General features: G+C 39.9%; 1 protein-coding gene across 1 annotated transcript in view; it reads left to right on the top strand.

Moving 5' to 3' along the window:
* Nucleotides 1-13,143, top strand: part of syne3 (spectrin repeat containing, nuclear envelope family member 3) — a 53,437-nt gene that overhangs the window by 30,595 nt on the left and 9,699 nt on the right. The window contains exons 13-17 of the mRNA XM_042388216.1: nt 3,082-3,254; nt 3,364-3,742; nt 4,763-4,906; nt 8,342-8,527; nt 10,002-10,052. Coding sequence (XP_042244150.1) covers nt 3,082-3,254; nt 3,364-3,742; nt 4,763-4,906; nt 8,342-8,527; nt 10,002-10,052 — 933 coding nt within the window. The remainder of the gene's footprint in view (nt 1-3,081; nt 3,255-3,363; nt 3,743-4,762; nt 4,907-8,341; nt 8,528-10,001; nt 10,053-13,143) is intronic.

Genomic DNA, 13,143 nt, shown 5'->3' with positions numbered 1-13,143 from the left:
AGTTCTGTCAGTCTAGAAAAGCAGAATATAGAAAAAATCCTTCAAAGAGTCGTCCACAGATTTATCATTGCACTCCTAACCGTCATCAGACCAACAATGGACAGTTTTCAAAAAAAGGATCAACATTGATGCAGCAGAAGCAGAGATTTCTTTTTTTGTTCCACACATTCTCCTTCCTTGTCAAAGCCTGATGCCAACATTACCCACAATACAACTTGTTTTGATTTACTGGACATGACAAGTTCAGGTGTGTTGTGCTAGTGGTAGCTAATGTAGCCTGCAGCTTGCTAGCACAGTTCAGGTGTGGGCTACAGAGGTCTGGTAACCTCACTTCTTTCTAACTCCACAACCCTAACATGTAGTCTTCAGCTCACACCAACACTGACATCACTTGAGGTAAATTATCAGATTTCACACCGCTCCCTCTGGAGATGCACCTATAATACTTTTTTCACACATGCAGAAGTACTCCCCAACACCTGGAAACACACGCTGGTGTGTAAAATTGCGGACTTAACCTTTAGCATACTATTCACTGCACTTCAACTACTGCACATTGAATCTCCCCTGAAATGAAATGCATTACATAATTAAAATTTGCCTTGCTATATCCTGTAAGTCATACAAACACGACACAAAATGTCATTTCAACATGACAGAGAGGTGACGCAGACGTCTTTCCACTACATTTCTCTCTGCAGTGAGTATGTTTGACTTCATCGCTAATTGGGAACATTTTCATTTTGCTTGTGTCAGGGTTCATGATGGATAAACTCATCAATTTATCCTAATCATTTCCCCCTGCTCTTGATTTAATATCATTGACATGTTTTGTTCTGTCAACCAGCTCTGTAAAAGTGCTGATATCGGCTCAAACTGACCTGAAGTGATGAATTTTAATGGGGATACCAAGGAGACTCTTTATAATTACATTATTAAATTCATTATCAAACTGACTCACTTGCTGATTTCATCACCAGAACGGGTTGAGATTCTTCACAACGCCCTGAGTTAATTAAAAGCAAAGGTGAAGTCTGGCTGTGCAACTGTCCAGGAGTTCTGCTCTTCTATACTATACAGTGGATATCAAATATATGTACCAGTGTGCAGAAAAGTTTCAAGATTTCAGTTTTCTATTAAAAAAAAACATCACCTATCTTATCAGCAGCAACAGCCAGAAGGAGTGAAACAGAGAGAATTCCATTCCCACAAAGTAATACTGTTGGTTCAGTGTGTTTGCCCACATTAAACAGAAGAATATGAACGTTTCACCAAAGACAGGTAATAATGTTTCAAAGCTTGAAAGAAGAAATGTGTACTTTCTCCAAGCAGTGAGTGAGCGTCACAAACTTTGGTTAAACAACCATGACCTTTTAGTAAAATGTTCCATCAACATAGGATCTTATATCCCTGGAACACTGACACTCACCTCTATCCAGTCCAATACAGATATAACACAGGCCTTCCCAAGACAGTAGACTGACACTAGTGATATGCCATAAGAGAGTGAAAACCAAGCAAAAAGAGTTGAGGGTTCTCAAAGGATAATTCTGGTTTATTACAAGTTGGGTCTTAAGTTTTGGATACTATGCCACCATTTCAATAATAATAACTTTGTACTCACTGTGAAGGAGCAGCCCTGTCAGTGACTGCTAGTGGAGCACACAATGACACACATGCACGCTGACATAAACGCACACCTACACACGCTGCACATTCACTCACTTTACGTTTTTCTATGCTAGCACACATGGAATGTACGACTGTTTTTGGTCTGCCTGGTAGATCGCTAAGGGTGCACACTTGTTAGTTCTACAACACCTGTCATTTACTGTTGGTCTACTTACCTCTTTGTGTGTTCCCAGGACTTCCTGATTCAAACAGGCTCAGTCCAATCAGCTGTTAAACAGGATTGTAGCAGGATGCATTAAGATGATGTAATGGTCATGCGACTGCTACTAGTGAAAACTAATAATATTTTCCATGTAAAGAGACATTCTTTACACTGTCTGAGAGGTTATTTTTTGGTAATGAGTAAAGTAAAAAAAACATTTGATTGACTACGTTGTGGCTGAAAAAACAAAATTAATTTTATGTGTTATGTAATCAGTTACCCTGATGGGAGGGACTTTGCATGGTTAAAGGGGCTCCTCAAGGATGGAGGAGTTGGAGATAGTTTGGTTACAGAGGAGGTAGCAGCGACTTTGCCCTGCTGCAGTGAATGCACTGTTGTAAATTGAGTTTATTTTACCCGTCTCAAACTTTTTGTTTTCCCATTTGTAAATACATTTGTGCAACTAATCTGGTTGGAAACAAATCTCCAGGTGAGCAAAACTCAAGAGAAAACAAACACGAACAATAAAATATTTGCACAAACTAAATAAATCTATACATACTGTATAAGGTTTGATGAAGGTGTTTACAACCTGTCTGACGTCAGCAGTTACTTTGGTGGTTACAAAGTTATAATTATCCTGTTATGGCCTCTAGACTGGCAAAAAAACTAGTTAACTGTATTTAACTGTATTCAAAGTGAGAACCTCTCTCTCAAAATACTGTTATTAAGTTCATTAATTTAATGAAATCAATCAGTCTCAGTAGTAAATTTTTCCTTTTCTTGGTGGTGATGTTTAGGATGTTTTCTTCTCATGAAGGAAATATTAAAGTTTAAAGACTTAAACCCAAATCAAGCCTTCAGGTGCTGAAGTTGTCCTCTGCAGTCTGCTGTTCTTTGGTACCAGATGATGTTTATCTGTCATAGAGTGACATAACCTGAACTTTCCTGTTGCAGCTTTAATGCTGAAATTGTTGTTTGTTGCTCAGTCACTGGAAAGTGTGTATAATTACAGAAGATGAGCAGTATACTAGATAGATAGTTTCACATATGACACATAGATGTTCTGTGATTGATTACTGAAAATAATCAATGGTGCGTATGTCTTTCAAAACTTTCTGCACAATTATGCAAAGTGTCACATTGTATAAAATTGAAATAAATGCAATGAATTAACTTAAAGAAATACGTGAATGAAATTGCGCATCCCACTGATTGCTGCATGGTACCATTGGCCCTGTCCACAGAGAGCACTGGGAGAGTTTCCAGAGAAGGAGCTTCAGCTACAGCAGATGGATGTCCAGGGTCAGGAGGTTTTGGAAAGGACTTCAGAGGAAGGAAGCGTCCATATCATCAGAGACATGAAACGTCTTCAAGAGTCCTGGTTTGCCTTGTACAAGATGAGTCTCAATCTTCACAGGTACTGTAATACCAATGTGCATATTAAAGAAACTTTTCCCTCTGTGTTGTTGATCAGGTGATGAGCAGGTGATTTATGAAAACACTTAACCTCTCTCTTTCTCTTCCAGGCTGCTGAATAGCTCCACAGAGTCAGACCTCCGTACGGATAGAGGCCTGTCTGTAGACAGCACAGCTCCAACAACAGAGATCAGTGTGAGGGAGCCAGACAGTCAGGGCAGAGCAGGAGGCTCCAAGAGAGGCCAACAAAAAGACCAGACAGGAGAGGCTGATGGAGCAGGAGGGGAAGGAAGCCTGGAGGGAGAGGCAGGAGAGTGGGCAGTGACGGGGCATGGGATCCAGGGCCATGCTGATGATCAAAACGATGAACCTCCCGGCACATCAAGACTAGGCAGGGACAGCGGCCTGAGTCAAGGAGGAGGAGCTTTTATGCTGTTCAGAAAAGATCAAGCCAAGCAGCCATCTACAGCACCAAGTCAAGACACAATGGTATTGTTTTCATACTTCCAGCACCCACAGGCTTATATTCTGTCTTTTTTCCTTTCATTTAATGTGTATAAAAGCACTACAACACCCATAGTGTCATACTGAATACAGAGTTTCCCTTATAAGGCCAATGAGAACCCCCGCCAGGCCCGGGAAACTCCTGGTAGTGTAGCACCTTTTAAGGAATAGGGCAGTGTGTAAGCGAGTGAGTGGTTAAGTGAGAGAGCGAGCGGCAGAAAAGTAATGGTGAATGTGAGCGGAGGAGAGGAAAAGGTTAATAGTAAGTTGTCAATCTGGCAGTAAATGTACAGACTACAGTGTGTCAGTTAATAAATGCTGCAGCTTGTCAAGACCAAGAAAAGTGTCGTCTGTTCTTTCCCCAACTGTTGGGAAAGAGAAGGGGGTTAGCCCTGAAGTTAGCAACAATGGGTTAGCCTAACCTGACGACGCTAAACAGAGAAATAGAGAACAGAGAGATGTGTAACTCCTGCAAAAACTTTCTGCTGCTCTTCTCTGACGGCTTGTCAGTAAAGTAGAGATGCTTTCATGTCATCTTTTATTGCACATGGTGGTCTTTTGGAGCTACATAACCAGTTTAAAAGTGCTAATTAGGGTAAAATTAGTGGAAAAAGAAACAGAATGAATTGAGTTCAGAGCTTACCATTCATTCCAGTGATGGATGCAGCTGTCTAGACATCAGTCTTGAGATTCTTTCGTCTTTCAAATACTACTTGTGGAACATTGGTAAGCTTTGAATGGCTATAATCACCTTCACACCCATTTTGCACTTGTCTGGCAGAACAATCGTTCTTGAAATAAAATAACATCAATAGGAAAACAAAGAGACACAGAAATCTGCTGACAGATGACTGCTGTGCCCAACCTTTCTGGTGATGGATTTGTTTACAATCTACACATCAGCCACTCCCAGCACAAAAAGAACATGAAACGACCGCTGACTCGTTGATCATGTCGGTGTATTTATGTATGTGTGCGTATTTAGAATCGTGTCTTCATTTTCAGGGGAGCACAGGACAGTATGAGTCCAGGAGGAGGGAGTTTGAGGCCTGGTTGAGCAGAGAGAATGCACTCCTCTCAGGGATCCTCAGGTCCCAGGGTGCAACACTCAGCGCTGAAGAACTCAAGACGCGACAGGACACACTCAAGGTGAGTTTCAAATCGATCAGAAGTTACTGTCACTATTGACATTTAGTTTTCACTGCAGTTCTCTTGGAAGACAGGTTACAGGTTTTGGGTGGTTAATAGAAATTGATCAGAAGACTCATTTACTACATTAACATAATTTCTGGCTATTTTCTAAAGCACAACTAGATGTTTGTTGAGATGTTTGATTCTGCATGCATTTTCCTACCTAACAAAACAGATATTGGTGTCCATTCATACCAGTACATGATGACAATCAACTTGACACTTGTTTGAGTTCCACCAAAGTGGATGTCAACTTCATTTACTCGTGGAAAAGTTCTGTTATCAAAGCTGGCTCCTGGTATAGGTAGTACAGGTAAATGCTAGGGGTACTCTGTGATACTTTAGGGGCGCATCATGGACCACCGATATTCATACTCATTCACAAATGGGCTGGTGTGTGGCTGGTAACATCCAATCACATTCATGCAGGTGTACACCAGATATTGGCACGTTTACTCTGCCGATTACACTCTTGCCAACACAGTTTGCTGCTGCAGCTGACTTGTCAGTGCTCCTGGTTTTGGACTTTATTTAAAAGTAAATAATCACAATCCACATTCTGAGAGCCAGTGTCAGCTGGCTCGTAGTTAGCTGCCGGTTCAGAAGCCAGGACAGATGCTGAGTTTTCCTGTGGTCGGACCACGACCGCTCCGTCAGGGGGCCGTTCACCAATTTCGACTTGTCATTATGACAGGGTCTAAACTAAGTGTCTGCTGCTCAGCTGCTTGTGCCTCAGTCATTGTAATGTGGATTAATGTGCATAGGTCAAAATCATGCTGCAGTTGAGCTCGTTTCTTGTGGTGTTATCAGGCATGCGCTGGCCTTGTTAAAGTGGTAAATTATATACTGTATGGGCTGAATTGGTTTTAGGCATTTTGTCTCAAGATACTATAAGTATCTTGCCATATGTTCATCTGAGGGTAATCAATAATGAGTTCCATCTCAAATGAGAAGGGCTTTGCTAGCATTCAAGGAAAATTGCACCATGCTGTTGCTTAAATTCAGGGTGGTGGATTGCAGTGGCTCAGTTGTTTTGGGGGTTTTAATGCACTCAGTAATACTCATTAAGCAGGGAGCAGTCAATTTGTTTCGGGGGATTAGCTCTCTAAGCAGAATTGTCGTCGCTGCTCAGATATTTTGAGAGCTCCCTCAAACAGCAGAGCCTTTTCCCACCAAGTCTAACTGTATAAACATTTGCTGTGAATGGTCATTCCTTGAGGTAAATGTCTCTGACTGAACTATTTGTCAGAGGTGTAAAGTCTTTTCTTTTAAATCCCTGTAGCCATCAAACAGCAGTAGCAATACGTGTTGCATCTGTAATCTAATTTTACAAACTGCACTTTGAGCATTTAAGTTCGGCTCATTCATTATTCAAATCTTCCAACACTCAGGAATCAAACGGCGACCGTCTGTGCAAACTCAAGTTTATACAGGAAGATCATTAGGAGTATATCTGTTTTTTTTACTTAAAGATAATCTACAAAGTCAATTTCCTCTGGATAATCCAAATAAATTCTGTTGTGTTGGCAGGATTACTGCAGAGTTAGTGTATATATCATATAAGCAGCCAGACAATGGCTTTCTCATTGCAGCAGCATTAACGGCATTATTGTGCACATTGAAATGTACCCTGACGTGACCAAGTAAGCCTAGAGCTGGCAGTGTTCGTAATCACTGTGTGGTTAAGCAGTTGAAAGTGCAGATTTCACTCAACAATAAGGTAACTTTAACAAAAGTAAAAGCTGATATCAGAGTTAACATCACGAACAGTGATGTCATGTTAATTAGATGGAAAGAGCACAGAAATTGAATTTCCTGAGTTCTTGTTAAGTGGAAGTGCACTTAAAGTGATTAATGAGGTCAGAAATAGTACCATGGATCCCATTTTACAGACAGCTCAATGGATGATCACTTGTGTTGTTAGTATAATAAAACAGTATGCAGAGACTTAACATTCGCTTACAGTGTTGCTATGAGGATGTTATTATTGTCTGTGTTAACATGTTACAGTTCCACTTATATGTTGGTGTGCAAAAATGCATCCATATGTCAGGCAGTGATAAGGAACCATATGTTTAAACATATGAATAGATGAGAGAGTAGAGAACGGTATAATCCATGCACTGGTAAATCCTGCCCAAAGCAACGTATGTAACACTTCAGAGATGTGGTGACTCTTTCTGAAAATGGATCTTAAGTTTTTTTTTTTGCGAAATGAACTAAACTGAAATTTTAGAAGCAAGCCATTATTGGTATTTTTATGCTGTTTAAAAATAACTGAACCTGTGCTGGGATAAACCAAAAGCAAGACAGACCTACTGGATCTACTGCAGGAACTTAGTAGAACATAACATAATGTGTGTCCACTGTCTCTGCTTTTATTTCCACTGGTATCCATCAACTTTGGGGATGAGTTCCTGAACTAAACTCGGGCACTGCTCAGTAGGTGGTGCTAATTAAAAAATTCCTTCTACATGGTGGCATCACTGTCAATTGTGATTGGTCTAGCATGTATGACATCACATTAAGGACAACTATAAGCACAACAACAGAAACCACCATTTTCCGGCTTTATCTGCAGGACAACCTTTTCTTTTAAAAATGAAGAACAGTGGAGAATACTTGTTTATATACCAAGATGTCAGAGGAGCTGGAGGCAGAAGAAACGGGGATACAACACACAGCCAATCTGTGTAGGGAAAAAATGGGATGGGAAAAATAAAGGATGTGCACCGTGGAACCAATTGAAGTGCTGAATGCTGTTTTGGGCCACTGAGCCCAGCAGTGTCCTTAATTCAGTGTAAATGTTTAAAAAAAAATCAATATTTGTCTTTCTTACAACCGCTTACATCACTCACCTCCTGAACAGCATATACAATGCCACAGTCATTCCTGTTACTTTTTAATGGTGTTTATCCAAAACATCCCAGTTTATAACATACAGGGGAAACACATGAAGCTTGTATCAAAGCCTCACAGGGTTCTTAGAACTTCAAGTCATGACAAGCCCCAAGTCATTGGTGGCTCCTGTAGTGAATAAACTGCTGCAGGACTGGAGAATCAAGCAATACTTTACTATCTTTGACTAAGATAATGCATTCAAGGTTATTAATATTCTGTGTTTTGGCTTTCTGAACTTCCAAACAGTCAGTATTTTCAGATGTGAAGTTTTTTTCACTAAATGTTATGTTTTAGCCTTGTTATGCATAAACTGACTTGAGAATAACTTAACATCAAGCTGAAAAGCACTGCACCACTGACATCTTGTGGTTAAAAATTTAAATTGTTTTGCACCTGATGCTGCTTGTTTCTTCTGAACTTGAAAAAACAGACACCAGGAACTTCCTGTTTTAGCGCAGTATAGGTAAAGCTCTCTGCTGTGTCCTGGTGCAGGGTCTGAGGGCTGGAGTGACCTGGGGTCAAGAGCAGTTCCAGCTTTTGCTCCAAGAGAGTCAGGGCAGTGAGGCTGGATCTGGACCAGCAGAAGATGTGGGTCTGGAGGAACTTCGCTACCGCTGGATGCTCTATAAATCCAAGCTGAAGGATGTGGGAGACATCAGGGCCAGACTCAGTGTCAAGGTGAGTGGACTGCCACCAGAGAGAGCTGACCCCCTGTCATTGTAGAGTCAGTCCTGCTTGCATTAAAATCCACATATTCACAGAATATTCTTTTTTTAAGGCTTTTGGTTTATGCATGCAATAATCCTAAATGGGATTATAGAGTAATCTAAGGCTCTGTTCAAGAGAAACCTGGCAGCCTGGAGCCCAGCTTCATTTATTGCTATTGTAGTCAACACCAAAACCATAAAGTTCACTATAGTTTCTTAAGATTTTGTCTCAAATGTGCACACTGTCTTTGCTGTAAATTGGTTTATTCAGGCTTGTGTGTATATGAGCTGTTGTGTTTGTCTGACTATGTCTTTGGTGTCTGAGTGATGTTTAGTCAACCTGTCCTTAAATCTTTTAAATTTCAAATGATGTCAAAACATAAATGTAAAGACAAATATGTTTCATTTGGTTTTGTCTGTATACTTAGAAACAATGGTTTCTAAAAGTCTGGATCAAAGTGCAAATGGATCCAGATCAGATGTAGGGATATACAATATTTTCTTGTGTTTGGGCATTGTTAGTGTGATTGAATGTGTACGTTCACTCCGGTCCAACCACAAGAGCCTTTCGCCTTTTAATTGACAGCTGACAGTGGAAAAGCAGCCAGGAAACAATGGGGGGAGAGAGGGGCATGACATGCAACAAAAGTCCCCAGGCAGAGTCAAACCAGGGACGTTGCAGTTATATGGTATGCACTGTAACCGTTCGGCTACCATGTCGCTCCCAAATTAGTATATTTTAATGAATATTTTTGCCTTTATTGATGGTAGACTAATGAAGATATTATAGTGGTTAATTATGCATTCATGAGTTTGGGTCCTTGGGACAGGTGTTTGCATGTAAACACTGATTACAGGAAAAAAAAACTCTTTGAAACATTGCTCCATAGTGCTACTAGAGGTCAGGAACTCCACAGGGTACCTTTTAACTGCTGTGTTTTCATTGTGATCTACTGTCATGGGGTTCCCTCTTAAGTGCACTGTTGATTTTTCACCACAGGGTGGCAGTGTAACATCATTTAGGCTCCAACTTGCACAGTGAGAGGGAAAACTAAGTGTACAGTTAGTTTGTTGTTCAGTAGACTCAATCATTACAAAGTTAAAAGCTACTTCCACAGTGTTCGCCGGGGTTTATGAAGCCCAATTAAAACAAACATAACCTTCTTATTTTGGGTACATTATTTTAAGGCTTGTGCACAAAAATGGGGATGCCTGGTAAGAGGTTGAAGAACAGCATCACAGGAGGAGCCACCCGTCAGTATAACAGTGTGCTTCTCAGTGAGTCAGTATAGGGGCTGCACTGAATTTAGAGTGGTGAAAATGTCTCTTGAGTGTTGCACAAACTCACTGCTCCAACATACCAGTGAATAGTTTGTGTAAGGCTTGTTGAGTTGTGGAACACAGTCAACATAGTGTATCAACTGACATCTTTTGTCTCTTGGCAGAGAGTCCCAGCCAAACAGGAGGAGCCACCTGTCGCAACAAAGGTCCAAAAGGTAACATCAAACTATTTAAGTTTTTAAAAACAGAGTTATCGTAATTGAACAGCTCAAATATGGCTTAAATAGTTATTACTACATATATTTCTCATTAATGAGATTAGGATAACCTTGATTATTCCCTTGTTTTCAATGACAAAGCATTGGAAAATATAAAATAGTTACAAAACTTTCACATTCATTGTATTTAAATACACTCATACAGACAAAGCCTTGCATGGAAACAATACATTTATAGTTGCATGTAAACAAAATGAATCCCACAGTTGAGTGTGTGAGTTAGTGTACAGAGCTAGTGGAAGTCAAAGTTGTGATCATGCTTATTTACTCCATTTGTTAGGCAGGTGTTTGCTGCTTCCTGTATGATAGTGCTGTAAAGCACCTAATGTTTAACGATGTAGAGGTCAAGTGTACATTTATTCTCAACAATGCTAGCAAACTATTTAAAAGTAGAACTATTTCTTAGTGATCCTCATTGCTCTAATGTATTTGGTTTTTCATTTGATCTGTGATGTTAAGAGCTTATTGCTGTGGTCTTTTTGCACTGCACCTACCAGAAATCAACTGACAATCAAACATATCTGAGCGGTATCATAGGTTGAATATCTATCACTGCTTATCCTAAACACACAGTATTTTAAATATTGTAAAGGTACTAGATACATAACATATATAGTTGATGTATAGTGGAGGATCAGTTAGAGAAAATTACCTGATAAAACTCAAAATGTCTTTGGGCTGTAGAGAGCTAAAGACCTGACCTGACCACCCAGGACTGGCATCAAGTCAAGCGTATCAAACCAACCCCCCTCAACCCACCATTCATTTAGTAAGCAGTGGGTGGTGTGCAGATTAAAGAGTGCCACCCCCCCTCGGCCGCCCTGTTGACCCTTCCGATGCCCCAGCTGAAACAGCCCTCCAAACATTCCTAACTCTTTTCACACAGTCTTTACAGGCTGAGGGTTCTGCTACTGCTTTCTTTCATCAGCTTTTATTTTTAGGGGAGGGGGCTGATTGTTTTATTGACTAGATGGGTTGTTGAGTCACGTCATTCTTTTTCTTTTCTAAAACACCCATGTAGCAGCTACTTATGTCTTTAAGAGAAGAACTGGGGCGCTGGAAAAACTCTCAGGTCTTTCTAATTCTTTGAGTCTTTTAAATCTATTCACTCTGGAGTGACAGGCGTCTTTGTGCTGCTTGTCAGCTCTTGATTAACAATCAACAGTTGTCTGTTTTGCTATAGTTGGTTTCCATGTAATTAGAATCAGGCTAGTTTATCTGCCCTGTTTATCGCTTTCGCTTTTTCTTTTACATGCTCTCACTCTTGGTTACTCACATTAAAAAAATACTCACCTGTCTCAATGACTAATTAATGCACTGTTCGCGTTATCAGAGTCTTTATTTGCACTATTAACAAAATAAAAGAATAAACAATGGATAAAAAAAGCTCACACATGAACTTATTGGTGTATCTCCTGTCATATAACTCATCACTAGACCTGGTTCTTACAAGTAAAATGTATTAAGCTTGACTGTAGACCCTTCTTGTTTGTTGCTATGGCAATCCAAGCAACAAGTTTGGTTGTGTCCCACTCAGAGGTGTCACATCACCTGTTGGTTTCATTGGAGCCAGTTAGAAGCCCACAGTTCCAGCTTCTGGTCAACGCCCTCTTTTCCGTTTGGAGCCAGGAAGCTTCCAGATAAGGAGAGTGGGATATATTTAAAATGGAAATGTATTAATTGGAAATATATTTAATTCCTAATAGTTAGGAAAAGAAGAAAGTATCTTAAATTCTGCAGTGGTAATGACCAGCATCTTAAATAATGGTTATGTCTCTCTATAAATTGTACTCACTGATTCAAAGTTCAAGCCATACTGAGAGCTGACTCTAGAAAACACACCCCTACCTTTGCCCTGTGGATGTTTGTCATGTGAAGGTGTGATTAGCTAGTTTCACTTCCTCTTCCATCAATCATTAACCTTTACACACACACACACACACAGTCCAACACACTCTGTCTGTCTCTGTCTCTCTCTGTCCACAGCAGAGCAAACAGGTTCACTCCCATGAAGTATCTGAACACATTGTTAGGTTTGGATTTCAGTTGTATTCATGTTTCTTTCCTGCAGCTACTGTTTTCCTCCCTGCGGCAAGGCAAGGCCGTCATTAAGATGGCTACAAATAGAAAGGGTTTGGTGTTTACTGAGTGACACATATAGAGACCTGAAGCTGCAGGAAATGATTGATGTCTTCATTGAAGCCTGTCTGACATAGTTACAGGTTGTCTGCAAGATTCATCAAGTTCTTTACACTTATATGGAATACTCATGCAAATATCACTGGGGAAACTTTAAAAGAAACTAAACTCTAAAACTGAATCAGCTGACATGAATCAACTCAGTTTAAAACCATTTCAGACTGTTGTGTCATAGGTTAAACACCTGCGAATGTTTATAAAGATAAAAATTCAAAACTATGTGAACATAATTGGCCATATACTGTAGTTTTCAATCATGATTTTATATAACTGTATGTAATGTAATTTTTTTTTAAATTGCCATTGTAGCTCTCCCTTTTCCATCTTTGAAATGATACAGATGATTTTTGCTTAACTGATTTGTACTTTTATAAGATTGACAGCACAAAAGCTTAATTATATATGGTAATTATAGTAGAAGTAGTACTCATGAATGCCTTGCCGAAGTGGGGAAAACGGTTTTGGGCATTCGTGGACCTTTCCAACAAAGTAAAGGTCTGGTTAATTTTCTGCATAGGCGATGTTGGGTGACTGGCAGCCGAAGCACTTCTGAAGCTTGAATAGACATGAGAAATAACTGAGTTGGAAAATATCAGGTTCTTTCATTAAAAGTCAAAGGTGCAAGTCTTTTACAAAAGTAAAGTAATACTTTACTTTTGATTCTTTCTTTCTGAGAGTGAGATGAGTAGATGGATATCAATCTCACTCATGTCTGTTCTGGAGTCAGGATGCAGTTAGCCTAGCTTAGCATAAAGACTAGAAGCAGGAAGAAACAGCTACCCTGGCTCTGTCCAAAGTTTAAGTTTATGAATTCACATGTTGTATTGTT

The sequence above is a fragment of the Thunnus maccoyii genome, chromosome 16, assembly GCF_910596095.1.
Source record: "Thunnus maccoyii chromosome 16, fThuMac1.1, whole genome shotgun sequence".
NCBI lineage: Eukaryota > Metazoa > Chordata > Actinopteri > Scombriformes > Scombridae > Thunnus > Thunnus maccoyii.
This window is presented reverse-complemented; position numbering and strand designations above follow the sequence as displayed.